Source organism: Eschscholzia californica, unplaced genomic scaffold, assembly GCF_041429995.1.
Source record: "Eschscholzia californica isolate CP2 unplaced genomic scaffold, dmEscCali1.0.p SCAF_3, whole genome shotgun sequence".
In the NCBI taxonomy this organism is placed as follows: domain Eukaryota; kingdom Viridiplantae; phylum Streptophyta; class Magnoliopsida; order Ranunculales; family Papaveraceae; genus Eschscholzia; species Eschscholzia californica.
This window is the reverse complement of record NW_028238420.1, coordinates 40,745,080-40,770,463: the sequence shown is the minus strand read 5'-3', so window position 1 is coordinate 40,770,463 and position 25,384 is coordinate 40,745,080. Positions and strand designations below refer to the sequence as shown.

The 25,384-nt window shown below is 35.8% G+C and overlaps 4 protein-coding genes and 1 pseudogene across 5 annotated transcripts; 2 read left to right on the top strand and 3 right to left on the bottom strand.

The window, feature by feature from the left end:
- Positions 1–564: 564 nt before the first annotated feature.
- On the bottom strand, positions 565–1,604 carry LOC147550334 (uncharacterized). The gene has a single exon (XM_086669441.1). It carries the CDS (start codon positions 1,408–1,410, stop codon positions 715–717), a length of 696 nt encoding a protein of 231 aa, XP_086525567.1. The 5' UTR covers positions 1,411–1,604; the 3' UTR covers positions 565–714.
- Positions 1,605–3,163: 1,559 nt separating this feature from the next.
- LOC147550333 (protein NUCLEAR FUSION DEFECTIVE 4-like) lies at positions 3,164–4,928 on the top strand (annotated as a pseudogene). Its single transcript, XR_015237444.1, has one exon. The product of XR_015237444.1 is annotated as a protein NUCLEAR FUSION DEFECTIVE 4-like (transcript).
- Positions 4,929–5,681: 753 nt separating this feature from the next.
- On the bottom strand, positions 5,682–8,969 carry LOC147550332 (glucan endo-1,3-beta-glucosidase-like). The gene is made up of 3 exons (XM_086670984.1): positions 7,670–8,969; positions 6,148–6,634; positions 5,682–6,041 (listed from the first exon to the last, which is right to left on the bottom strand). The coding sequence occupies exons 1-3, from the start codon at positions 8,711–8,713 to the stop codon at positions 6,013–6,015; spliced, it is 1,560 nt and encodes a 519-aa protein (XP_086527110.1). The 5' UTR covers positions 8,714–8,969; the 3' UTR covers positions 5,682–6,012.
- Positions 8,970–11,383: 2,414 nt separating this feature from the next.
- On the top strand, positions 11,384–14,715 carry LOC147550331 (receptor-like cytoplasmic kinase 176). The gene is made up of 6 exons (XM_086666728.1): positions 11,384–11,964; positions 12,477–12,835; positions 13,219–13,354; positions 13,448–13,590; positions 13,674–13,797; positions 13,905–14,715. The coding sequence occupies exons 1-6, from the start codon at positions 11,913–11,915 to the stop codon at positions 14,369–14,371; spliced, it is 1,281 nt and encodes a 426-aa protein (XP_086522854.1). The 5' UTR covers positions 11,384–11,912; the 3' UTR covers positions 14,372–14,715.
- Positions 14,716–14,828: 113 nt separating this feature from the next.
- On the bottom strand, positions 14,829–18,042 carry LOC147550330 (serine/arginine-rich SC35-like splicing factor SCL30). The gene is made up of 8 exons (XM_086666729.1): positions 17,972–18,042; positions 17,266–17,445; positions 17,056–17,133; positions 16,040–16,204; positions 15,896–15,939; positions 15,560–15,638; positions 15,303–15,473; positions 14,829–15,166 (listed from the first exon to the last, which is right to left on the bottom strand). The coding sequence occupies exons 2-8, from the start codon at positions 17,436–17,438 to the stop codon at positions 15,046–15,048; spliced, it is 831 nt and encodes a 276-aa protein (XP_086522855.1). The 5' UTR covers positions 17,439–17,445; positions 17,972–18,042; the 3' UTR covers positions 14,829–15,045.
- Between the last annotated feature and the right edge of the window lie 7,342 nt (positions 18,043–25,384).

Sequence of the window (25,384 nt, the reverse complement as noted above, 5' to 3'; positions counted from 1 at the left end):
CGAGACTTTGATTCGTAGTTAGAGAAATTATAACTTTTCAAAAAATATATAAAAGGGTCTGTGAGTTTTAAGTCTAAAATAAAGTTCAAAAAGGGTTTAAGGTCCAATTTTTTCAGAAAATGGATTTTTAGTCCTTTTCCGTTTTGAAGTAACATTGTTGATACATAATGTGTTATGTATGACACATATAAAGAAAAATGAAATAAAGTATGAAAAAATGAAATAAAGTATGAAACTTTAACAATAAATAACAGGTAATTTATGAAACAAAACAAGAATCGATAAACAGAAAAACACTATAACATTGACATATAAACATACTTTAACTAAGTTGGATTAAATATCCATTATAATTATTATTTTGGCTTAAAATCCTATATTAATATTATGGTGGACTAAATGTGTGTTTAGGGGTAGATTTTTGGACTGAAAACCCAAAATTTGTTATATAAAACACAGAGAACTAAAAACTCAACGGTTGAGATTATGAGTCAGTAGTTTATTTATGAAGCACTACTTGTAACTAATTCTTTTAGCAAGAAAAATAGAAGAAATAACCCGATCTAGATTCAAACCTTTAAAATATTATTATAGATTAAATCTACCGGTAGTACATTTACAAGAAAAATAATATGGTAAACACCAAAAAGAACCGAAAATTAAACAATTCGCCCAAATCTATTTTATTTTCTTTTAGGAAAAAAACATGAAAAATCAAGGAGCAATGTTGGTGACCTTTGGGGAAGAGTAATTGATACTCCTTTGAGTAGGCAAAGCAAGCATAGCAGTATGATCTAAGAAATCTTTGAGTTCAACTACTGACTCAAGAATCATTCTAAGATCACCAGCACAAGAAAACCCACTCGAACCACCGCCGACTCGTCGAACCGCATAAATATAAAAAGTGATGCACCCTTTACGAAACTTGAACCGAGCCATCTCACATTTGGTTAGACCCCGAATTAGCTTTCGATTTACTTCACCAAGAGAAATCACTTGAGGCCATTTCGTATCGATTTCGTATTTCATATGCTGAGATTCAAATACAAATAGTACCACTTTTGATTTTTTGGTTCCAAGACCAAGTGTTAATGTGTGCCATGCATGGTGAGCTAATATTGTGAAATTGGTTGGTAAGAAGGCTGTGGTTGAAGGAAATAGCAATGGACGATTGGATTTATTTGGTTCTTGATTATTGAAGTGATCTTGAGATGAGAAATCAAGAAGGTGCAAGAGTTCAATAGAAGTTGCCCGTCGAACCGTGAATGACTTTACGATAAATTGACCCCCGAAACGAAGTCCTTTGACGTCGGAACTAAGCTTGAATGATAGATCTGATGATGATATTGATTTATCATTTGGATTTTGATGGTCTTGTTTCTTCTTCTTCTTCTTCTCTTTCTCTCCCATTCTGAATTCCAAGTTGTTAGATTTTTTTTTTGTTTCTCTTTTCTTTCTCTAGGGGTTGGTGGAGGTGAAGATGGGTTTTGGTTTTGTAAAATAAGCTTTTGTTGGATATAATGAAGTTTAATTTATGGTTTTCATATGGGAGGTAGGTCAGTGGTTATATTTTAAATTTTATTTACTTATTTTGGGTTTGGATATAATAAAGTTTGTTTATGTATTTAGATTTTAGTGGGGGGAGTTGCACGATAATGAGATGATTTAAAATATTAATTACTGACATATCGTACAATTTTCTTAATGGGTATTATCAATTTCAATACCTGACTGATTGATGATATTTATATATGTAGTCGTACAAAGTTCTAGATCTCAATATCTCCAACTGTCATGTTTCTTAGATGTTGTGAAATCTATAAAATAAAATCTAACATTATACCAAGAGATTCGACATTGAAAATATTCACAAATTAAAATGGCGATATCAATACAGACATAAATAATACAAATCAGTTAATTTGAACGAGTAATTAGTATAAAAAGAGCTAGAGAGAGACCAATTAACTTTGGACAGGATGAAAGCTTTTCATAATTGTTTGCCCTTTATATAAAGTAGGGGCATTAGATTGAGTCATTGACAGTTGTTGAATACTACCGTTATGATTATAGGAGACATCACTATGGTACTTGCATCATTGAAACCATATTTCTCAATTCCTTTTTTTTTATGTTCATATGCTTCTGGCCCTTGTGCCCTATCACACTAGTTTTTGTGGTCTTATAAAATTACATGTCACATGTGAACTGCTATCTTGAATATTATTACTAATGTTATGTAATGTTTTAGAAATCAGTTAAGTTAAAGATTGAATTATACAATTGGATCAGATCTCTTTTGAGGACAAATTTGTGTGATGCTTATAGGTTTGTGAAGTCGTGGTCGTCAAGGGGTAGCCACATGGGATTGTCGTGCGTGGAAAGAATCACTTATCATATCTTTTGTCAGTAACGACTCCAATTAGGACGTTATCTAGTATTTTGCGCAACCACCATTCACTCGGACAGAGTAGAGCTCAAGGTGTCGAACTTACTTTTGCAGACTTCCCTGTTCGGTCTCTCTGGTCAGATCAGAGTTTAGTGGTTCCTCTCCAGTTGCCTTTGTGCCATTACAGAAACTTAAAGGTGTCTTAAAGGTGTCGAGGAGACTCGTGTCTGACCTCTTTACATTCTCCCCAGTTGTAGTATATTAGTATGGTTCCGGAGGAGAGTTGACAGATTCATTTGTCCGTTGGCTTTATTAAAGGCGCAACAGTCTGAGGCCGAAACGATTAATGTTAACTTAATCTTGTGAAGTTGTTAAGTTCTTGATTAATTGATGCTTAACTAATTATCATATTATTAATAATTCAAATAGGTATTTCACACATGAGAGCCTTAATTTGTTTTTCATTGACTTCTCAAGCTTCTTATTTTAGTATCCCATTAAGTAATCTAGCTACATATTAGATACTACATCTTAGTCATTCATAATTAGGTCAATTCCATTCATTAGAACTAGCTGTTGGTGTGGCATCAACATCTATTATGAATTTTCTTAAGGATTGTTATTATAATATACCAGATTACTCATAAAAAAGGAAAACAGTTGACTTCAGAAAACTTCCATAATTGCCTTTATATCTCAATTCCGTTCTCCGCCACCATCTCCAACAAAGTTAGATCATTGTTCTGCTATTTTTCTAAACTAAGAACAGGAACAATGGTTGTTGGTGATGGTGGTGGTGCTAGTGGTGGTTTGCAAGAGTCAATTCAGTGCACATTGCAAGTAGTTCGAGGTAGATTCTTCGTGTTGTTCTCCTCTTTCTTTATCATGTCTTGTGTTGGTGTAACATACATGTTTGGGATTTACTCCAAAGAGATTAAAAAATCGCTCGGTTATGATCAAACAACTCTCAATTTACTTGCTTTTTTTAAGGATCTCGGAAGTACAGTTGGAGTTTTCGCAGGTGTCCTGACAGAGATAGCCCCAGCTTGGTTGGTGCTTCTTATCGGAGCTTCCATGAACTTCACCGGGTACTTCATGTTATGGCTTTCTGTCTCGGCCCGTGTTCCCAGTCCCCGTGTCTGGCAGATGTGCTTGTACATTTTCGTTGGCGCTAATTCTCTTAGTTTTTCACACAAGCGTGTTAATCACCTGTTTGAAGAACTTCCCTGAGAACAGAGGAATGATAGTGGGTCTTCTAAAGGGATTCATTGGCCTTAGTGGAGCTGTGATAACCCAACTATACCTTGCCATTTATGGTAATAACCCTAAATCTTTGATCCTCCTTATTGCTTTGTTTCCTACTGTTATAACTATCATATTTCTCTTCACAATCCGACCAATGAAGGTCGGTCCTCAGCCAAAACGTGTGTATTATAACTATCTGTTCATATCGTTCGCCTTAGCTATTTTCATGATGGTGATAACCATAGCTCAGAAACTAAAGACATTCTCTCATGTGGGTTATGTTGCGGGTGCTACTGTCGTTTGTATATTGCTCTTTCTCCCTCTGGGTATCACAATCAAAGAAGAGCTTTTAGTATTCTCGAATCGTAAAAGGCAAGCCCTTGAATCCGTAACCGTTGAGAGTAGTATCCCAGAAATTGTACATCCAATTCGTCCACCCACAACCCAGCCTGTTCTAGAAGATAAGCCTAACGACGTTTCTTATTGTTGTTCTCTTATAAAGGCTCCCGAAAGGGGCGAAAACTATACCATACTCCAGGCTTTTCTAAGCATTGACATGTTGTTGATGTTGATTGCAACTTTAACTGGACAAGGCAGTTGTCTCACAGCGGTTGATAACTTTGGTCAGATTGGCGAATCTTTAGGCTACCCATCTCTTACAATAAGCACCTTTATATCGCTCGTAAGTATTTGGAACTTCTTCGGAAGAGTTTTAACAGGTTTCATTTCCGAAATTCTTCTTTCCAAGTGGGGATTTCCGAGAACACTCGTGATCTCAATTTCCCTTGTATTCATTTGTATAGGCAACTTGATCATAGCTTTCCCCTTCCCCGGCTCTCTATACATCGCCTCGGTTTTTATTGGCTTCTTTTACGGATCGCTTGTCACACTGTTCAATACTATCTTATCTGAACTTTTTGGCCTGAAACGATACGCGATAATATACAATTTAGGTTTATTGGTGATCCCGCTTGGTTCTTTCATTTTTAATGTAAGGGTTGCAGGAAAGCTTTATGATAAGGAGGCATTAAAGCAACTAAAGCTTAATGGACTTAGCAGAAGTTCTGCAGTGGAGTTGACTTGTATTGGAAAGCAATGTTATAGACTCTCATTTATTATAATGGCGATTGCTTCATTCGTTGGTCTTATTAGTTCGCTTATTTTGGTTATGAGGACTCGCGAATTCTACCGTGGAGATATATACAAGAAATTCAGAGAGCAAACGAATATCAAAATTGAGAGAAAAGAAAATGAGATAGTCCCGGCTACAGAAGATAAACAGCCTGCTCATTAGTGTGATTTGTTCTGCAATTCTTTGTGGGACTGAAATTTGTAAACACTTAAAGGTTAACACTTTTTGACATAGTAAGAACGAAAATGCTAATAATTTGTATTGACTCAGTGGCTACTGTACTGAAACAAGACCATATTTGGTACAAGACCAGATGCTTTCTTTACTGAACAATACCATTTATGAGTTTCATGACAAATATTAACTTGATGAAGTTGTAAGCAAGAAAATGAAGCAAGTATTTCTTCAACTTATATAGAAAGCTTGTCCAGAAGGCCAAGTAATTTTAAATCAAGGAAAGGTTTTAAATAGAAAGATTGAATTCAAGAAGAGAATTCAAACAATGATGAAAGAAGAAATAGGAATGAATTGAATTTGCAAACCCTAAAGATCTGGAGGATTTTTTTTTATTTGAGTGAGTTTTTTAGTTGGATGTGTAGCCCCAACTCATTTGAGTGCTCCAAAAAAATGTTCTTTAAGTGCTCATAACAGAACCTAGAAGCAACCCTGTGGTGCTTAGCTTAAGCCAATTCAAACAAAGTTTCTCACAAGCCTAACAACCAATAATGAGACGACAGTTACCAGCAGCGACAGTCTGAATATAACCGATGACATCAACTACCAGAGGAGCTCAGTGAGACGACTCGAACTAGGTCTGACTCAGTGAGTCACCACAATGTATGGTACTGGAAATATCACAGCGTAACGACAACTGCAGCGAGGTACCCATACATGTAATGAATTGTAATACTAATATGAAAAATTCCCCCGACTTGATAACATAAAAAAGTAGCCTACCCATTGATCCTACACACACTTTTCATTTTCAAGAACCAGTAAAACTAGCCGTTGAAACATTCTTCACTTTGGATTCTCTTACAAAAATGTCTCAAAAAGATGCATTATCTTTCCCTCTTCCCAAGGGGGCTTAAGACCACCAAAAATATGGTTTAAATAACAAAATTTATATAATAACTAAAGTATGGGTAGGATTAACCAAATACTTTTTTTGTTTTGTTCACGAGGGTGAATCCCCACGCCCCCGTGTCACCGACTCTCTGATGCCTCAAAAGTTTGAACACCCATTTCAAGATACATATTTACATGTATCGTAACCTGCACCAAAGAAAAACAAAGTTTGGATCAAGTTAATTCCGCAATTGAAAACCGTATTTTCAATATCGAGATTCACCTTTAATTTAATAATTAGTATACTACTTACTGGGATCATTAGAGGTGATTAATCCAGTGGAGGCGAAATCACAGTTTAAATCAGTGTGACCATAAGTTTGGTAATAAGCGTTCATGGCAAATGCGGCATGAGATCTGACTGTGTTTGGATTGTAGCAGGCTCCATTGTCTTGTATTGGCTCACAATCTATTCCTAATTTGCACACGTAATCTATGTTGCTCTGAAGTGCTTCATCACTTGCATCTGGTTTTGGTATACACCATTCTCCCGTTCCTGAATCAGATGGTGGTGGTTGTGTCGCAGGAGAATTTGAGGGTGGTGGTGTTGCTGGAGTGTCTGAGGGTGGTGGAATCGCAGGAGATTCGGAGGGTGCTGGTGTTGCCGGAGAATCAGATGGGGATGGTGTTGTGGGCGAGTCAGAAGGTGGCGGTGTAGCTGGAGAGTCGGATGGTGGCGGTGATGCTGGGGACCCTGATGGTGCTGGTGTACTTGGTGTTGGGATAGGAGGACTTCCAGTCTGAAAACATAAAATTTGAATTCATTTTGGATGTATCAAAACTAATAATGTAATAACATTTGTAGTACTATTATCAAAAAGCATAGAAATTTGAAACACACAATTTAAGAAATTTATCTCCTTTTAGGGTTCTCGAAATTATAATGTGGATTAGCTGGAAAGCAGAACTTTCCCCTAATAAACAGAACCCTATGAATCATTTTAATATTACCAAAGGACTACCATTTTCAGAAATAATTTGGAAATGGCCTCTGAGATTATCTATACCACATTTTTATTCCTTCAACTAAATTTTTCTTCCTTGGAATCACTATCCGACCTATCCGTGAACGTATCCTAAGAAATATAGGTCTCGCAAAAGAATATCTCCATGGAAGTTTTCTTCATTGTCATTGCAAGACAGAATCAATTCCCCTTGGATCCCCTTCCTCGGGAAAGAGAGACCATAAGAAGAAACAACACAAGCGGCTTCCTGTACGTAGGATTTGAACCCCTCGACTTCTAACAACAAATCAAACTCATATCCACCAAGCTACAACTTGATATCTACCAAAATTTTTTTAGAAAATATTTTTTTAGCATGATCTATGAGATCCAAATCAAGAATAAGTAAACAAAATAATTTCCAATAAATGGTAACAGTGTACAAAATAGTTCAAAAACAATGTATGTGTAGCCACATCAACGCCAAAAAGAAAAGTGAAGAGCCAATCTAGGGGGCAAAAAGGTGAATTGTTAACATCCAGGGGTCATTTCGGAATACTCCCATTCTTTTGCACTGATTTTGTAATTATGGAGTATAAACATAATTTATGTACGTACGGATCTCTTCAAATATTTCAACTTCATACTAGGAAAGAAACAAAACGTCAAAACAGTCAAACTCAAGTACTTAACTGGTAAAGAGCTATTTCATCAAAAAAAAAAAAACTGGTAAAGAGCTATAAAAACCATGAATTAATTCAAAAAACGGTTTTCCGACGGCCAAAACCACTGATAACCAAGTAAAATACTGGTATTTAATAAAACACTTACCTCTCCGTCGCGTAAAATACCAACATCATAAACCGGAGTAAAATCAGGTCTGAACAAACCAAAATTCCTTTCAGCAGTATTCAAGGGTTTTAAGTTCTCATTAAACAATGAGAAAATATACGTTTCAAACGTCCGATTCGGCATTAATGGCGTACCCACACCTGAGTTAACGTGTCTCACAAGATTCCCATTATAAGAAACTGCATTCTCGAGATTCACATCAGGTTGATTTGGATCACCAAACGACGGCCACCCAGTTTCCGCCACCACTATATCAACACCACCGAATCCCAACCGATTCATCGCTGAGTAAACCGCGTCGAGTTGAGCATCAAACATATTTGTATACATTTTTCCGGTACCTTTGTCAAAAATACCAGAGTTAGGTTTGAATAAAGCGTAATTTAACGTTTTATTAGTGAACCCGAAATAGGTATACGGGTTAATCATGAACGGGGATTTAGTATCGTTATGGAATTTGAGAATCGGAGCGTAGATGACTCGGTCATAAACTCGGCGGAATCGTCCAGAACTCGGTGGTTCAGAAGCAGAGAGAATACCGAGTGAATGAGGAGTAGAAACTTGAATATCAGTTATTCCTGCAATTTCAAGAGCTTTATAAAGATTTTTCATGGCAGGAAGAAGACGAACAATTAGGGTTTTATCTGATGTTGCCATAACTTCATTACCCACTGCGATTCGAATGATTTTAGTTTGAGGGTAAAATGGTTGGATATTGGATTTAATCCAGTCTTGTGCGGATTCAAGTTTATAAAGTGAAGGGATCTGACTGTTAATGACACTAACAGTAATGGAGATTCCAGTGTTGGCAAAAGCTAGAAGAACATCTGGGTTAGAGTCAAAGAGTTTGATTCTGTCAATGGTGGTTTTGTCTTTGAGGAAAGTAGCAACTTGGGATGGAGGAGGGAGGTTATCGGCGACCATACCATAGTTGACACCGATGGAGTAGTGAGATGTTGAGAGACGGAGAAGATGGAGGAAGATAAAGAGATGAGGGAGAAAGTACTTTGGAGGTTTACCCATTTTGTGATTTCAAAAGAGAATGGAGAAATCTATATATATATATATATATAGAGAGAGAGAGAGAGAGAGTGAGAGGGGATTATGGAAGAAGGAAGGATTAGGAAAGTGGGGGGTGGGGGTTTTTGCAGATGAAATGCAAAAGAGTTGCCTTTTTAAGCTCACTTTGTGTAGCGACACTTGTGTGGATATTCCAAATGAGACTCAATTAATTTATTAAAAACTAACGTTACAAACAAAAGGTACATTTTTTTTTTTTTTTTTTTTTTTTTTGTTGAACTAACGAAAGGTACATTTGAAGGAGTATTTTTTTAAGCCAACAACTTGATGTCCCGCTCGTCAATGCATCTCCAATGCAAAGGTATCACGTTCCATCTCGTAAAAGTGTATATCTAGAAATATTGAACTTGGATATAAATAAAGTTGTTTATGTTAATTTTATACCATTTAATTTCGTCACGACAAATAATATTTTGACAGTTATTATGTTTATTACATTGTTTTGTAACTGAAGTTTTTTTAGTTGAAAGTTATTTACAAAATAATTTTCTTTTTCTATTTTCACTTCTTCTTCCTAAATTTTCCACTACCGCGTCAGTAATTCACCCAGGAGAGTGGCAACCAGGCATATCATCTCTGCTGAAATAAAAATATTTAAGGAACTAAATTGATAATAACTGATACCTTGGTTTTATAGATTGAGAGAATATTTTTATTCTTCATCTCCAAATTCCTCCACCAATGTCATACACCCTCAGGCCTCAACCACCAACCACAATCAATCACCAAAGTTCAATCATCACTTGGGAAATCTAAGTTTAGAATGTCTGTTTTTTTAGGCAAACCTGTTCTACTTATATAGGTTTCGATCACCGCAACAAAACACGGCTAAGATGATGTGGTGGTAACACACCGGTCCCGATGATAGGCACGTGTTTATGGTCCTTCAAATGATAATATTTGATCAGTGTGTATTTTCTGAAATTAACAGGTTCTCTAACATATAACAGTTCGTGTATGAAAAGTGGATTGTCGACATTTTATGGACCTCAACATCACATTGCTTTGTTTGGGTTGATATAAGCTTGGAAGGACCAAGTTTGTTCTAGTGGAACTCTTTATTTCAAGGCTCTAGACATATGAGGGTTCACGTTGGGGAAATCTTAGCTTGAATCAACCTTTTCTCTTGCCTCTTGACCGGCGCAGGGTTCAAGGTGCCTGCGAGACTCATAACGACCTCCATATCAAAGCTCGAATGACAAAGTTCAGTCGGATCCACTTCTTTGATAGCTTGGCGAGGATCACCTCGCATGTATTCTGGTCAATCTCTTGGCATCTTGATTTGGCCAAAGATGTCCATTTGGCACAACAAATGCTAGCCATAATAGATCCACACAAAGAGCAAATTCAACAAATCAGAGATACAATTTGGAGCTCGTCAACATGGGAAGATCATTAAAGATGTACACAATGAAGGAACTCAATAAATAAGAACAAAAATATTTATTGTTCAAAATTTGAAGCCCACCTACAGAGGCCTATGATTGATAAGATCTATGCAGTGGGTCTTCTCTACAAAATCGAAAATAAAAACTACATAATTCATTTTGGAGATCACCAACGGAGACAAAACATATGAAGTAATCTACACGAAGGGTCAACCCAACAAAATCAAACCATTATCTTCCTCCATTAACCGGACTTTGTGCCCCACCACTTGAACCTTCATTGTCATTGGGAACATTCCGAAATCCACTGTTATCTCCCACACAAGATCATATTCAACTTGCTGAAGCTTCGCATTAGTGATTTGATGGTGTAAATCATGGAAAAGGAAGAAAGTTCAAATTATTATATACCTCTCGATCATCCTTCAGTGGGATGGTTAGTGATGGCCATATATTACATATCAGTGGCATCTCTGCCGTCCATAAAATAATATATCCATACTCTTCTTACCAACTGTAAAGTTTTTTTTTTGTTGTTGTTAAGATACCAAAGGTAAAAGTTTGGTAAAAACTTATTTTCCCAAAGGTGTGTATAGGAAAAAGTGAGTGTACAAGAATAGAAATTAGTCAAGACTGCTTGCAAATAACCATTATTATGTCAAGTAAAAATGGTAAATGTATATAAAAATTTCCCTTTTTAAGTTGGCCCATTTACTTGACCAAGTCTTTTATTTTTTTAAGTCCAAGTCATTTGTTAAACTGACAAAAAAACTGAAACTCGAACAAGGTGAAGAGAAAAGACGAACTTTCCTTTCGTTGTCAAAGGAGAAACCTCCGCATCACAGGTGTGAAATAGTAAATGTGCGTATCTTGTTTGGGTAAGGGTTTAGTGGAAGTCGTAGTACCCATGTCCAAAACTACTTGGCGTAGCGGTTGGATACCCACTCTGTTACCTGGAGTACTTGGGTTTGGTTCTCACTGGAAGTGAAAATCCATCAGTTATACTCTTATAGATGTTGGATTAAATTTAATATGGTCCGGCCTTTCTCCCAGCGTACCGTTCCAATAAAAGTGTCATGTCGTGATGCCATTAAACTTTTACCCATTGGAATTTCATTGGGCCCAACAAGCCCATGAAATTTCAAACAAGAAAAAAAACCAAAAGCCCAATAAATTAGGCCCAATTGAATGTGGGTTGTTGTTGAAGGACCTCCAAGTCTATAACGTGTGAGGATGAACATACAGAATAGTCGTCCTAAAGTCTTCAGATTTTCACAATCATTATTGATAATCAAACCATCTCATACTCCACAAATTTCAGTATCTATTGAGTTTCCAAGAAGAAACTAATTAGCAGACCTTCTAGAACAACAAGAACTTCTCAATATTCTTTTTTACTTATTTTTATTATATTTTCTTCATCAACTTATCTCAATTCAATTAACAAACTTAAAATTTGTTGAATCTTTCTTTGTTTCTTTATTTTTCTTCAAAATGGGTATTAGTTATTAATCTTATAAAGGAGTCGAAATAATCAATTTCGAATTAACAAGTCAAAAAATTACTTTCCTTTGTGGATGACAGCCTAACTTTGAAAGATAAAGGGAGTTTTACACCTGATTTTCATTTTTGGTTTCACAAATTGAAGCTTTCTATCTCTAGAAATCTTGGGTTTTCTTTGATCTAAAGGGAGGAAGAAGACTAAGTTCATAATACAGAATTTGAAAATAAGGGTTTTCAGAGATTCTTCTTCCATGGGTAGTTGTTTTAGTATTCAAATTAGGGCTTTTAGTCCATCTCATACAGGTAAATTCAAGTTTAGTTACCTTCTGTCATGCTCAATTTGGAAATTTTGATTTTGACTAGCTAAATTTGGAAACTGAGTTTTATTAGTTACTAGTTCTGGTCTTTGACTGAATAAAACTCTGTTGTTTTGAGCCTGGCTTTATACAATTCTGTAGTCTATTTTGATTGATTCTAGTTATATGAATCATTTCTAGATTTGGGTATGGTTTTTCTTTAGGATATGATCCAATTTGATTCCTGAATTTATAAGGTGATTTATGTTTGTCATGTATTTTTAAGTTCTTAATAAACCAATCTGATTTTGTGAAACTTTTGGACAATTTTCAGTGTTTGATTGTTTTTCTATATAAAACTTTTGATTCTATAAGTTAATTGTTCATTGATGTTCTTAATTTTGTTGGTTTAGGTTTAATTTGGGATTCTGGTTCTAAGTTTTTTTTTTTCTCAAGATTGTTATTGGTTAGGGTTATTCACTAAAAGATCAATATTTGATTGTGTGTTTGTTTATACAGGGGTGAACTCAAAATATGTAAGCTCAGATAAAACTGACTTGAGTAGTTCAAGTAGTTCAAGAAAACCTAATTTGAGTAGTTCAAGTAGCAAGACCTCCTTTACTTCCATTCCTCCAACACCTCGAACAGAAGACGAGATTTTACAAGCTTCAAACTTAAAGAGTTTCAGCTTCATTCATCTTAAAAATGCCACGAGGAATTTTCGCCCCGATAGTGTGTTGGGGCAAGGTGGGTTTGGGTCTGTCTTTAAGGGATGGGTCGACGAGAACAGTTTTGTGGCGACGAAGCCTGGTATCGGTATTAACATTGCTGTTAAAAGACTCAATCAAGATAGTGACCAAGGTCACAGAGAATGGTTGGTGAGTTCCAAAAGAAATTATTCAATCTTTGTGATTTGTTAACTCTACTTGTTAGATTATCATTGGAGTAATGTTAGAGTTCTGAATTGTGCAATCTCGAAGGTACTGACTTTAGAGTTCAGGCTTGGAGTCTGAATTGAGTCAATTGACTAGAGTCAGATTTCAGAATGTCTGACATGTGATGTCTTTTTCTTGTGAATGACTGAGTTGCATTGAGTTGACAAGTCAGATTCAGACTTCAGAAAATGAGAAAAAACACCTTTAATTTTTGTTTCTATTATTACTTTCTTTTGTTATTCACTGGTGTCATATTTTTACAACTTTGCAATGAAGTAGGAATCTAAACTTGCTCGACATTTTTTTTATTTTGTGGAACCTTATAGGCAGAAGTCAATTATCTAGGCCAACTACACCATCCAAATCTTGTTAAGCTGATCGGATATTGTTCAGAGGATGAACATCGACTTCTAGTTTATGAGTTCTTGTCACGTGGAAGTTTGGATAATCATCTATTCAGGAGTAAGTTCCTTCTGCTTACCTTCCCCAAGTTCAGTGACAAGTTTCTCGAAGACTCCTGATCTTTCTGACTGATGGGACTATTTTTTTGTTCAGGAGGATCCCATTTCCAGACACTTTCATGGAACCTCCGGATGAAGGTCGCCCTTGGGGCAGCAAAAGGCCTTGCGTATCTTCACAGTGCCGAAACACCAGTTATATATCGGGACTTTAAAACATCTAATATCCTGCTTGATTCGGTACGCAACTCCTCGAACATATATATATATAAGACTGTTCTTCTACTTCGACTCTTCTGAAATATTGTTGTTAACTTTCACAGGACTACAATGCTAAGCTTTCTGATTTCGGTTTAGCAAAAGATGGCCCATCTGGTGACAAGAGCCATGTCTCTACCAGGGTCATGGGAACCTATGGATATGCCGCTCCGGAGTATCTAGCCACAGGTACACTACGAAACTGAATTTTGATTTCATAATTCTACGAAAACGTGGGGCATGAAAATATTGTGGACTTATGACTTCTGCTAAACTCTCTCTCTACCTATGTGAAGGTCATCTTACTGCGAGGAGCGACATATACAGCTTTGGGATAGTTTTCTTAGAGATGCTGTCTGGCCGACGAGCAATAGACAAGAACCAGCCTACTGGAGAACACAAACTTATCGAATGGGCAAAGCCTTACCTGTCCAGCAAACGTAAAATTTTACATGTAATAGATACCCGACTTGAAGGACAATACACACAGGAAGTAGCACTGAAGGCAGTAAACCTAGCAGTACAATGTTTGTCTGTGGATCCTAGGTTCAGACCAACCATGGACGAGGTTGAAACTACACTCGAACAGCTTCAAGAATCAAAAGACAGCAGAAGAAGCAACCAAAATGATCAAAACCCAAATCATAGATCTCATTCGAGCGATGGAAGCAGGAACCATCAAAGAAGAGGAATGGATAAAGTTTCCAACGGAAAACTAGCTTCTTCTTATCCTAGACCATCTGCAAACTCCCTCTACAAGTAGATGAACAGAGGAGTAAACATGACCTCCGTTTCTCATATCAAAATCGAAGATTGTATTAAGAAATTGAGAAACTTCCCTCTTTGTACCTGAATTCGTTCAATTCATGTACAGTTCCTGCTGTTTGTTCAAGCTTTTTGCCCGGAAATCCTGGATTACCAGCATATAAAATCCAGAATGTTTTTACCACAACACAAGGACATGCGATTATTGGGTGTATATATTTTCTCACTTTTAATCTTCTTGATGTTTATGTAATTTGTTGGATTGTTATTAGTGACACGAGTGAAATCAAACCCTTCCAACTGATTTTGCCTTTTATTGCTGATGAAATTACTCTGTTTCAACTTTGACCTCATCAACTGAAGTACTTGAAAGGGGATATATATATATATATATATATATATAGAGAGAGAGAGAGAGAGAGAGAGAGAGAGAGAGAGGAACAACAGAATAACAAAACAAACTAGAATCAAATTGTAAGTGGACAGAGTACCCCTAGACAAGTCAGAAAAGAGTTCAATGTCTGGAAGACAATCTTAACAATCAGGTTTAGAATGGAAGTCGAACAACCGTGATCTCAAGAGTCTTGACTATAAAAAAAAAAAAAAAAAAAAAAAAAAAACATTATCCACTGTTTCTGACGCCAAACCGATATTCCATTAGCTTGCATCCATTTACCTGCTACCAGGAGGTGACAAATCTGCAGACCTTGATCGTGATCCTGATGGTGATCTCGAAGCACGAACTGGCGATCTCCAGTCCTGCCTTCCCTCCTCACCCCTATATGCAGGCTTTCTGCACATAATACAGAGCTTTCCAAATAAGGGAATGATAACTTGGAATATCAAGAAGTTAAATAGCGTCCTTCATCAAAAAAAAAAAAAAAAGAAGTTAAATAGCAAAGTAGAAAAGTTCAACTTTTAAAACTCACTCGTTAGATTCTCTCCTAACAGCATTGTCATAGCCAGGAGAGTAAGACCTTCTGCGGCTGTGACTATTGGCTCGCTCATGTGGAACGTCCCTCGGTGACCTGGAGGTCTCCACTGGCCTTCTGGGGGAAACAGAATAGTCAGCTTGCCGCCTTGGGGCCGGAGAGTTAGATCTGACAACCAAGAAAAACATGATCACCCCTTTCATTCAGCTGCATCTTACATGCTTAGAAACAGGCAGACAGAGACAAACGATTACCTTGATCGATATCTGCCTCTTGAAGTAGATGGATAACGGGGAGAACGAGAACGAGATACAGAGCGAGAACGGGAACGTCCTGAAAACATCCCATTCATTGAAAACACCTCAGAAGAAAGTTCATTAGCTGAAACACATAACTACTGAAGAATGTTTATAGGGTAGTTAAAAATCCGGAGAAGGTAATGCAAGCCAGTACTGCTGAATTATGTTTTTAGTCTAGTCCAGGTAAGAGTTCAAATGAATATCCAAATTTTCTCCATCCCAAAATCTCAGTCGACTTCACGTAATGCTCTGAAAGTAATCACAAAAAAAATGCTTTTATTAATTTTTTACCATAATAAGGTTGTCGTCCGCCATGTCGTGGAGGCCCTCTATGACTGTAAACAAAAACACATCGAAATAAGAAATAAAGGTAAGAACTAAATAGAATTTAATCGCCTTTAAAACTATGACATAATCAAGAGATATTCTACTTACCTAGGCCCACCCCTATGACGCATCTCCTCAGGCCTCTTCCTCGTCTCTGCAGCAACCACAACAGTTAGCTCCCTTCCACAGAAAAGTTGTCCATTCATGTGATACTGGGCCTCTGCAGCATCAAAAGGATCCACAAACTGAACGAAAGCAAATCCCCGAGGTTCCCTGCACGAATGGCATCAGAGTATGTGAATGCTTGACACAAGGACCATACTTGCTAGGAGACCTACTAAAGAAGGACAACCCCATCATACATAGTTGTTGAATTATCATCACTTAGTATGCATTCTCTACCTATGTGTAACTTATCTTTGATTACTCCCCAAAATAGTTCAGGTACAGTGTTAATATAAAAGCGCTTAGTGGCTGACCTTTTGTTTTACAGTCAAGTATGTAGGCAACTTCAAAAAATGCAAGACTTGAAAATTCTTCACATTCTTGTATATACATGAAGCACTTCAAAATAATGTTGCTCCAAACTTAACTCTTCTCATGTAATCCCCCAATTTAGTTAGTCAAAGTGCAACTTCCTCCCATATTGATGTGTCAATTATATAATTTTTCTTCATACAGGAACTTTCTTCATTTCAACATTTATTCTTTTAACATCCTTCGGGATACTTCAATGTTAGGCAATGATAAATTGTATCTTCATCATAAACGGGGCTTGGGCTTGTTTTAACTTCAAACCAAGATACCCCCTGACAAACCAGTTAAGAAAATTTAACTCCACAAAAGCCACATAAAACTGGACCTTGATTGCAAAACCAGAAATTCTTGTTGAAAACAATTTTCGAAAAATCCATGAAATAGGTAAATATAGTCTACACCTTCAGTAGTTAACCGCTTAGAAAATATGCATCAAAAGACTATTGAATCAAGGAAATAAATGTATACAACAACCAAATCGTTGAAATAGTGTAGCACCTTGAACTTTGACAAGTGAAGCAATAGAAACAGTGCAACAGAATATGAGTACAGAATTTTTTGTATCAAAGTCACACAGGAAACCTCACCCTGAGTAAAAGTCTTTGGGCAAATACACATCTCTAACTGGTCCAAATCTCTCGAATGGAGCTCGGAGGTCATCTGGCCTGCCAATATCAAAGAAACATAATTGAAGCAACCCAATCATCAAAACAATGAAAAAAATATATTTTCTGATTTTAATAACTAGCCAAATTGATCCTTAAATAAATAAAAATAGATATTTTCAAAGACGATACCTGCAACTCATAGGAACATTCCGGACCAAGAGACTCCCATTGTTCTGTTCCCTCCTTCCCCCATATCCTCCTCCACCACCACCACCACGTCCCCTTCTCGGAGGAGGACTTCTTCCCCTACCTCCATACCCTCTCCTCGGAGGACTGTAATACGGTGGACTGTATCTCCGCATAATCAAACTGGCATCAACCGATAAAATTGTCACATAAATTCTCAAAAGAACAAGAGATTTGATATTATTTTGAAGTTAATCACAAAATATTGATTAATATATCAGAACATATCAACAAAAGTTTCGATTTTTTTAATGGGTGAATGATATCTGGGTCCTTTCTTAATAGGGCTACCCAATACTTAGAGGGTTTTTGATTTTTTTTCTTACTTAGAGCCCAAATACTCAACCGTTAACATGAACCCTAAATCAATCTAATTGTGCCATTAAAAGACGAGATGGGTAAAAACAAATTAACAGGAAACCAAAAATAATAATCACTGCAATCACGAATTTTTAACTGGCGGTTTGCAGTAAATTGAAAAAGAAAAGATGGTCAAGGTTAGGGTTTCTGCTTTAGAAAAATCGTCAACCTAGAAAGAGATCAACAATCAGAAGTTCGAAACTAGATTTAAAAGAAACATTATAACAAAATCCGTAAATAAGTAAGTAGAGAGAGAAACAGGAGGAGAGAGTAAAAGCAAGAAGTAAACCTGTAGATCGAATCCGAAGTACTGATGTCTGACGAGAAGCTCGCCCAAAGCTTCGATTTTACGGTAAACCCTAGAATAGTGGTGGGAATGGGAATTGTATATAAAGAAGGGGTGCAACTATAAGCACACCCCAAAATTGCTCTAGGGGCCTCTGATGAGAGATCGACCATGGTCCATCTCCATTGACTCATGACATCTACAAGCGCTCTCAGACTGACCCGTCTGAGACAATGTTTTGGGCCTCGAGAAGGTGCTTAAAGTCTCGGACTGGTCAGGCCGAAACCATGCTTAAGTTCTCAAACTAGGCTAGCCCGAGGGCCTCGGGTCTTTCAAGTTCTCTCTTACTAGGTTAAAATTTAGGGCATAAAGTAAATATAAGTAGGTAAAGAAGAAGAAGAAGAAGAAGAAGAAGAACCATTTTGCTGCAGAAATTTAGGGCATCAACCAGTTTTGCTTTAGAAAATAAGAACAGGCGAAGAATAACAAACGAAATAAGGGCAACAAATTTAGGTCTCATATCCATCAGCAAACTCGGTTATTCAAACTCTAAATCCTAAGGTTTTTCTTGCAAGATATATGAAGAAAGAGAAAAAAGAACAAACGAAAAACAAAAGAAGAAGAGCCAAACGGGTGCACTCGAAGGCTCCAAGTGCAATTTTGGGTTCGTAAGAGAGGCACCTGAAAATGAAGGCTCTATGTGCAATTTTGGGATGACTTATAGACATAACCCATAAAGAAGGGTTATGTATGCCTCGACCTTTAAAAGGGTGGGGGTTACCGGGCCTTCAGTGACCCATGTTTTGACTAAGAGTAACTTGTTCACTTTAACATTGTCGAAATAACACATACCAGTATTCAGATATAACTTTGTGTCTTTGTTATGTTGAAAATTGACTATTAAATGAGAAATTTGTTCTTTAAACATAAATTATTTTTAGGAGAACGATTTCTTTCTATTCATTTCTTGTATATTATGACACAATCATTATTATTTGTAAGACCTCAGTTTCTTGTAAGAATAGTACATATATGTTTGAATCTTATATCATGCCAATGAATGTGTGGGAGTTTCTCTGTAACCTTCTACAATTTAAGAAGTTGAAACCCATAAAGATAATGATTTTTTTTATTTCCGTTAAATGTCCAATGGAGTTCTTGTAAGGACGGTTTTATTGTCTTAATTAATACGAGACAATCGCAATTCACAAACCGAGTAAACATCAGTCAAGTTCCTTATCAGTTTTTTTAAAAAAAAAAAAAACCATTGAAACCATTTTTAATTCATAAGTGATTAAATTACAAATTACATGGATATAATTCTTATTTTTCTCGGTTCAGCAACACGAGAGTTACATAAGTAAATTCTCAGAACTTCGAATGTAAAGTGCTTCATGAAGTGAGAGAAATTGACTAGATACTGACGAAAAGAACAAAGAAAAAAAGATGAAAATATTCTAAAGATCAAACATTAAAGGACCCTAAAGGTCAACAAAATAACTGATAATACAAATAATAAGGAAAATACCACCAACATCACAATTCTTCTGAGAAGATCAATTAATAAATAATAGCAAAATCAGCAACAACATCAGAATGTATACAACCTGTGTCTCCAACCACAATTCCTCGATAATAACAATCAATCAAAATCAATATGATCAAAAACATCATTAACTGTCAAAACACAACCAAGTGATGGTAAACAATTTAGGGTTTCGAGTTTGAATGGATGACATCACTAACTGTCAACAACATCTGTTTGAATGAGAGTTTTGAATTTCTGAGAGAATTGATCTTTGAAATCGGGATTGATTGGGTATGAGAAAATGGTAAGAACAACTGGTATATGATCTTCTTCTTCTTGTTGTGGTGTTGTCATTATTTAATCGATTTGGTTGATAATTTTCCCCTCTTGAAAAGAAAAAACAGTTTCTTCTTCCATGAAGAATCGTCTCTCTCTCCTCTAATTTGATGGTAAGAGATTTAAAAACAAAATCAAGAAACAAAACAACCAACTATTTCATGAAAAGAAAGAGGGATTCCAACGAAAAGATAACCTTTCGCCGGACAAAATCAAATATTTACGTGAAAACTCTCTTGAAGAAAACAGTTATGGAGATCCTATTTTCTCTCTGGAGAGGAACCGACCAACAAATAATTGACAAAGAGATAGAGAGTTCCTTATCAGTTTTGTTTATAATATCGTTACCACAAACTTTATCAACTAGTAACTAACAGGTACCCCTTAAAAAAAAAAAAAAAGTAAATAATAGGTAAATATATCATGCACCAAGTATTATTTTGTTGCAACATCATGCACCAATTTTTTTTGGTTTAATTATCATGCACCAAGTTGGTTTAGCAAAATCCAACCTTTTCTATATTTTTGTTTTTTGATGAACAAGCTTCTCTATATTTCCTTTCAACAAAAAAAAAACCTTCTTTATAATTGGTATTAGCTTTCTCAAATTTCAAAACATATCATTCAACTAATCTTCTACAATTTACACTAGTAACAATAATCAGTTGAACAAATACCACTAACAAACACTATGAAGACTTAAAAATTACTTAAGTTTCATTTTTTATACGGGTAGTTTTGCTTTTAATGTCGAGTAGACAATAAAGATCCTTAAGAAGAATCTCAAATATTGAGTTTCTTCTTGATACATCTTAGAATGAAGTTAGGGGTGAAACTAAAGACCTCGAAGACCGAACCAAAATAACTCAAAACCAGAAAAACTCGGTTTAGAATGGTCAGTATTGTTTTGATTGAATTGGTTTTAGGTCCGGTCCGGTCCGGTCCTTTTTATGACAAGCCCGCGAGCCCCGAACCGGACTGAATTAAATGTTAGATATATAATCTATACAATCAAGTTAGAAAAAAAATCAATTGAAATGCTCAATCTTTGAAGTCATTCCAATTGAAATTTTTTTTATTTTTGAATAACCAATCAAGTTAGACATTATTGTTTATTGAAATCCATGGTTCTTGTTCTCATTTTTTATCTTGATACATTGTTGAGCGAAGAAACATTTGCATAGATTGCTACTATTATTAGATCATATTCATTTGATCTCTTACGCCCAATATTAGTCTCAGACTAATCTTTTGATTGTTGATATTTGGTTAAATAAAGTTTAAACCGAAAAATCGAACAAAGACCGGTTTCTAAATGGGTGGTTTATTTTATTTTGTACGGGCTTTTGGTCAGGTTTCTAAAATAGGTATCCATTCAAATATGTCAAAAAACCGGCCCACCTAGATCGATTTCACCCCTAAATAAAATGTTGTCACATTATTATTTTTTTTTTTTGATAATGGTGTCACATTATCCTAAGACCGGGAAAAAGTTTTGCATAAGGGAATTTTTTGTTAATAACTCTAAAAATCATAGTTGACACTCTAAGTTTCTATGATTAGTGTTACATTGAGAAGCTGTGATAGTTAAATAACATTCTAAAAATCATATGTGGCACTCTAAATTTCTAAGATTTAGTGTTACATTAAAGATGCTATTAGGGTTGCGTGCCTCCGACTTTTTTAAGTCAATTGAGTCAAATTAAATTGACTAGTTTTCTTTCAAAAGTCTTTTCTCAACAACCTCTGGCATTCTAAAAGCACCCACCTCAGTTCATTCCCCATGTTTTTTTTAATGTCGCACTCCAAAAGTCATTATATTTACATGAGATTAATATCTTATGAATACAATATGGAATAACACCATGTATCAAAATTGCATAATAACTGACATAATCAAGACGTCTTTAGTCCTAAAGGCCATATGAAGACCCTGAGGGAGGGTCTGGAAACTCATCTATTCATACCTTTACTTTACTTATTATCTTTATTTCATCAGATGATTTTCGATGGAAAACTTCTACTAAAATTGATCTCAAAATTTGATGGACTTAAGAGGGTAGTGTCCAACCACTGGACCAAAGGGCGGTGGAAAGTTCCCTTGGGAGTTGCAGTTACGCCCCTCGGGCGACCTTCTAAACCCCAAAATTTCAACTTAATAGTAGGCGCCCCACGTTTAGATGCGCCCATAAAATTCGTCGGAATGTTAGTGTACGGTTATAGAAAGCCCATTTTATTTTCCCTCTAAACCCTAATTTGCTAGTCAGTACTATAAATTCCCTTGTCCATCTCTAATAAGTATTCTACAACCTTCAACCGTGGATCCATCTAGGTTTCTTCTCTGCTTGAGGTAGTAACCCTAAACTTCCCAAAACAACTAGATTAAATTAGGCAGTGATTAGAAAGAGAGAGGGCTCTAGCGGGATCTAATGAACCTATCGATCTCAATGGAGGAAAAAGAATAATCTAGAAGGTGCCGCCTCTTTAGTACAATTTACAATAGAGGTTTATGGTATCATCGATTGAAAGTTGTTCTTTTTCTTCTTTCGATTGTGTTCACCGCGATGATAGAGTTCCAAAAAAATTACACTTGATATGAGCCTCATCTTCTTAATCTAGGGTTTTTTTTTTTTCTTTTTGTTTAAAGCATTTGTTGGGTTTTAGCGAGAGAAAGGCATATATTCCCTTTTCTTGTATATACCAACGATGCATACAGAGAAAGTCAGTTGATTTGAGAAAGGGTAAATCTTTTTCTTGGATTGATTGGCAGCGGCCAGACAACCGTAGAGATGTGGTATCCACAGACGGCGGGTTTAATTTAGTCCCGTTTTGTCTACTAACTCCATCTCATATTTCATTAATCTTTAATTCTATCGTTAGTTTAATGAGTAATTCAATGAGTTGTCTTTGTTTGATTTTCTGGGAGTTAGGTTTTGTTTTTTAGTTGGATTGAAATTTTGTTATTGAGATCGATTGACGAATTGAAAACTATACCAACTGAATTTGAGATTTCTAAATTTGAGTTTTCTGAAGAAAATATGATCCTTGAAGGAAACTTCTAACAAAGATAATTCGGCTTTCACCAACCAAAAAAAAATGGATAACGATTTGAGAGGTTGTGCTTGAAAAATGGCTGTAGTAGGAAAATTAAAAGTAGCATGGGATATGATATATGACTATTTGTGCAGAAAACATTGCATATGTAACTAACATAAATAATCATATCTTCATATGGTACTATTAATTTCATTACTTCGTTAACATTTTGAGCATTGGACAAGCTTTAGAAGAAAAACACAATGAAATTGTGGGCAAGGACATGCGTGTGGGGTTACAAATTTACACTTGCAGAATGGGTTGATACCAACTTAATGCAAAGCATAATATCATTTGACAAAGACTTCAGTATTTGAGTATGGCATAAGTGTTGATGTTTAGATTCAAAATTTTGACCACATCATTATGTTTCCAAGCAAATTTTGACAAACAACTAGGCATCAGGCTTGAAATAATGTTTTTGTTGTTGAGTCCTGAAATAACTGTTATGCTAAAAGATGAAAATGATAATAAAAATATAAGAACAACAAAATAATAGCAATGATTTTATCACCATGAGAACACATGGAATACGGGTTTGCAAACTGGAAGAATTGAGAAGTGGAAGAGAGTTTCTGGGCATCAGAGAATGATAGAAATTAACATCACTACAGATGACTAGAGTTGGTCTTTGAACCCAAATATTATTCCGAACCTCTTTTTGAATCGCTTTTACAGGTCAACTCTAGCAGAGCATGTTACAGAATTTATAGATCATGTCATTTTGTTGGACAAATATATATTTCCTACTGAAAACCAAATGTTGAGTAGGGTAACACTGAAGGAAGGGATATGACAGATAATTAAAGATACCATTTTCTACAAAAGATGTTGATGTATTAATAGTGATGATGTTACAAATCAGATTAAATTAGTTTCCATTCAGGGAATCTTCCATGGCCAAAGGCATGTGATAGAGTGGATTAGAATTTTCTGTGTGAGGTTCTCAAGAGCTTTTGAGAATGAAGAAGCAAGCGTTGAAAGCTATATATCGGATTAGCGAAAGAGAGTTTGTAATTGTAGTTTTGAAAAGTTATGTAGCTTGACAATGGAGGCTGAAGCTAGGGGAACATAGTTGGCTGTGTATATGGTAAACAAATTTTTGAGTATGGATGCCTTAACTATTATAAAAGCTTGTTCAGGTCACCCAGATAACGCACCATGGAGAATTCAAGCTATTGTTATTGATATTTAAGATGATTCAGCGGAACTTCAAAAAGTGGAATTCAAGTATTGTCCTCGAGAAACAAATAATGTCGCTCATTCATTAGCGAAGTTCAATTTTAAGCTTAAATTAAAATATACTATGGAGACGCATGAGACTCCGATTTGCATTGTAAGCTTGTTGGCAGCAGGTTTAACCAACATTAATTTTTGCTCGAGTAGATGATGAAAAGTTGTTGATGCTCGACGGGGATGATTATATGATTTTTTATCACAACCAGAGACACTGAAAATGAAAGACGAAGATGAATATAGTAAGAAAAAAGACAAGGAAATAAATTATGAGCAATAGCAGACAAACAACTAGTGAAGATTTTGAACCCTAAAAACTATAAAATCAATAAATAAAATACAAAGAAGGAACAAACAAAGATCAATATAAGAAAATAGAGAAGGAAAAACCTTTGAAAAATAACAAACAAAAGGCAAGAAAAAATGAATATATATTTTCGAACCCTAAAATATTTAAAAAAAAAATAACAAAAAACAAATTATGAAGATGAATGTAAGAAAACAAAGATTCAGAGAAGGAAACGAACAAGAAGTTATCATGTAAGAAAATACGAAGACGAAGCTTAGTGTCTTACTGAGATTAATCTGAAGATGAGAAGTTACCATGTTGTTGCATTACAGTAAAATACATGAAAGATGAAGAAGAAGAAGATAAATATAAGAAAAAAAGATAAGAAATGTTTAAAGTTTAAACAGTGAGGAAAATCAGAAATTGAAAATAATAAAAAATAAAAATTTATAGATCTTAGTATCTTACCTTTGATCGAACCAAAATGAACAAATCACCAAATCTGAATATGAGACTGAAGAGGGTTGGAACTTGAATCTATTCGTTGTCGTGAAAGGTTGAAGATCATAACTACTTCATGAAACAGAAACAAACCAAAAACTAACAAAAACGAACAAAGAATAGGGATTTGGGAGAGGCAGAGTCGCTCAGTCGCAGAGAGCAGAACATAAGGATAAAAATAAAACGATTGTAGGGTTTCTTTTACTTTTATACTATGTCTCAGAAAAATCCAACGATCGTAATGTACCCCTAGGAAATCTAACCTTCGACAATCTTTCGGTTATGGAGCGGGTTAGACGGACTAGTCCGAAATGAACGGGTATCTGAACGGTCGGGCAGGCCTTATCTAATGTGGACGGTCACGGGCGGACCTTTGGGTAGACACTTTTATCCGTGACCCTCCGATAGAACCTTATCGGTCGGACGAGTC

What these genes read in the sequence shown, in the direction of transcription:
- LOC147550331 (XM_086666728.1), top strand. Translation starts at nt 11,913, where the DNA reads ATGGGTAGTTGTTTTAGTATTCAAATTAGGGCTTTTAGTCCATCTCAT. An exon ending in AAGGTCACAGAGAATGGTTG is followed by an intron (nt 12,836 to 13,218) that starts GTGAGTTCCAAA and finishes GGAACCTTATAG; the next exon opens with GCAGAAGTCAATTATCTAGG. An exon ending in GGATAATCATCTATTCAGGA is followed by an intron (nt 13,355 to 13,447) that starts GTAAGTTCCTTC and finishes TTTTTTGTTCAG; the next exon opens with GAGGATCCCATTTCCAGACA.
- LOC147550330 (XM_086666729.1), bottom strand. Translation starts at nt 17,438, where the DNA reads ATGCGGAGATACAGTCCACCGTATTACAGTCCTCCGAGGAGAGGGTAT. An exon ending in CCCAAAGACTTTTACTCAGG is followed by an intron (nt 16,205 to 17,055) that starts GTGAGGTTTCCT and finishes CCATTCGTGCAG; the next exon opens with GGAACCTCGGGGATTTGCTT. An exon ending in GTTAGGAGAGAATCTAACGA is followed by an intron (nt 15,167 to 15,302) that starts GTGAGTTTTAAA and finishes TATTATGTGCAG; the next exon opens with AAAGCCTGCATATAGGGGTG.
- LOC147550334 (XM_086669441.1), bottom strand. Translation starts at nt 1,410, where the DNA reads ATGGGAGAGAAAGAGAAGAAGAAGAAGAAGAAACAAGACCATCAAAAT.
- LOC147550332 (XM_086670984.1), bottom strand. Translation starts at nt 8,713, where the DNA reads ATGGGTAAACCTCCAAAGTACTTTCTCCCTCATCTCTTTATCTTCCTC. An exon ending in GTATTTTACGCGACGGAGAG is followed by an intron (nt 6,635 to 7,669) that starts GTAAGTGTTTTA and finishes TTATGTTTTCAG; the next exon opens with ACTGGAAGTCCTCCTATCCC. An exon ending in AATCACCTCTAATGATCCCA is followed by an intron (nt 6,042 to 6,147) that starts GTAAGTAGTATA and finishes TCTTTGGTGCAG; the next exon opens with GTTACGATACATGTAAATAT.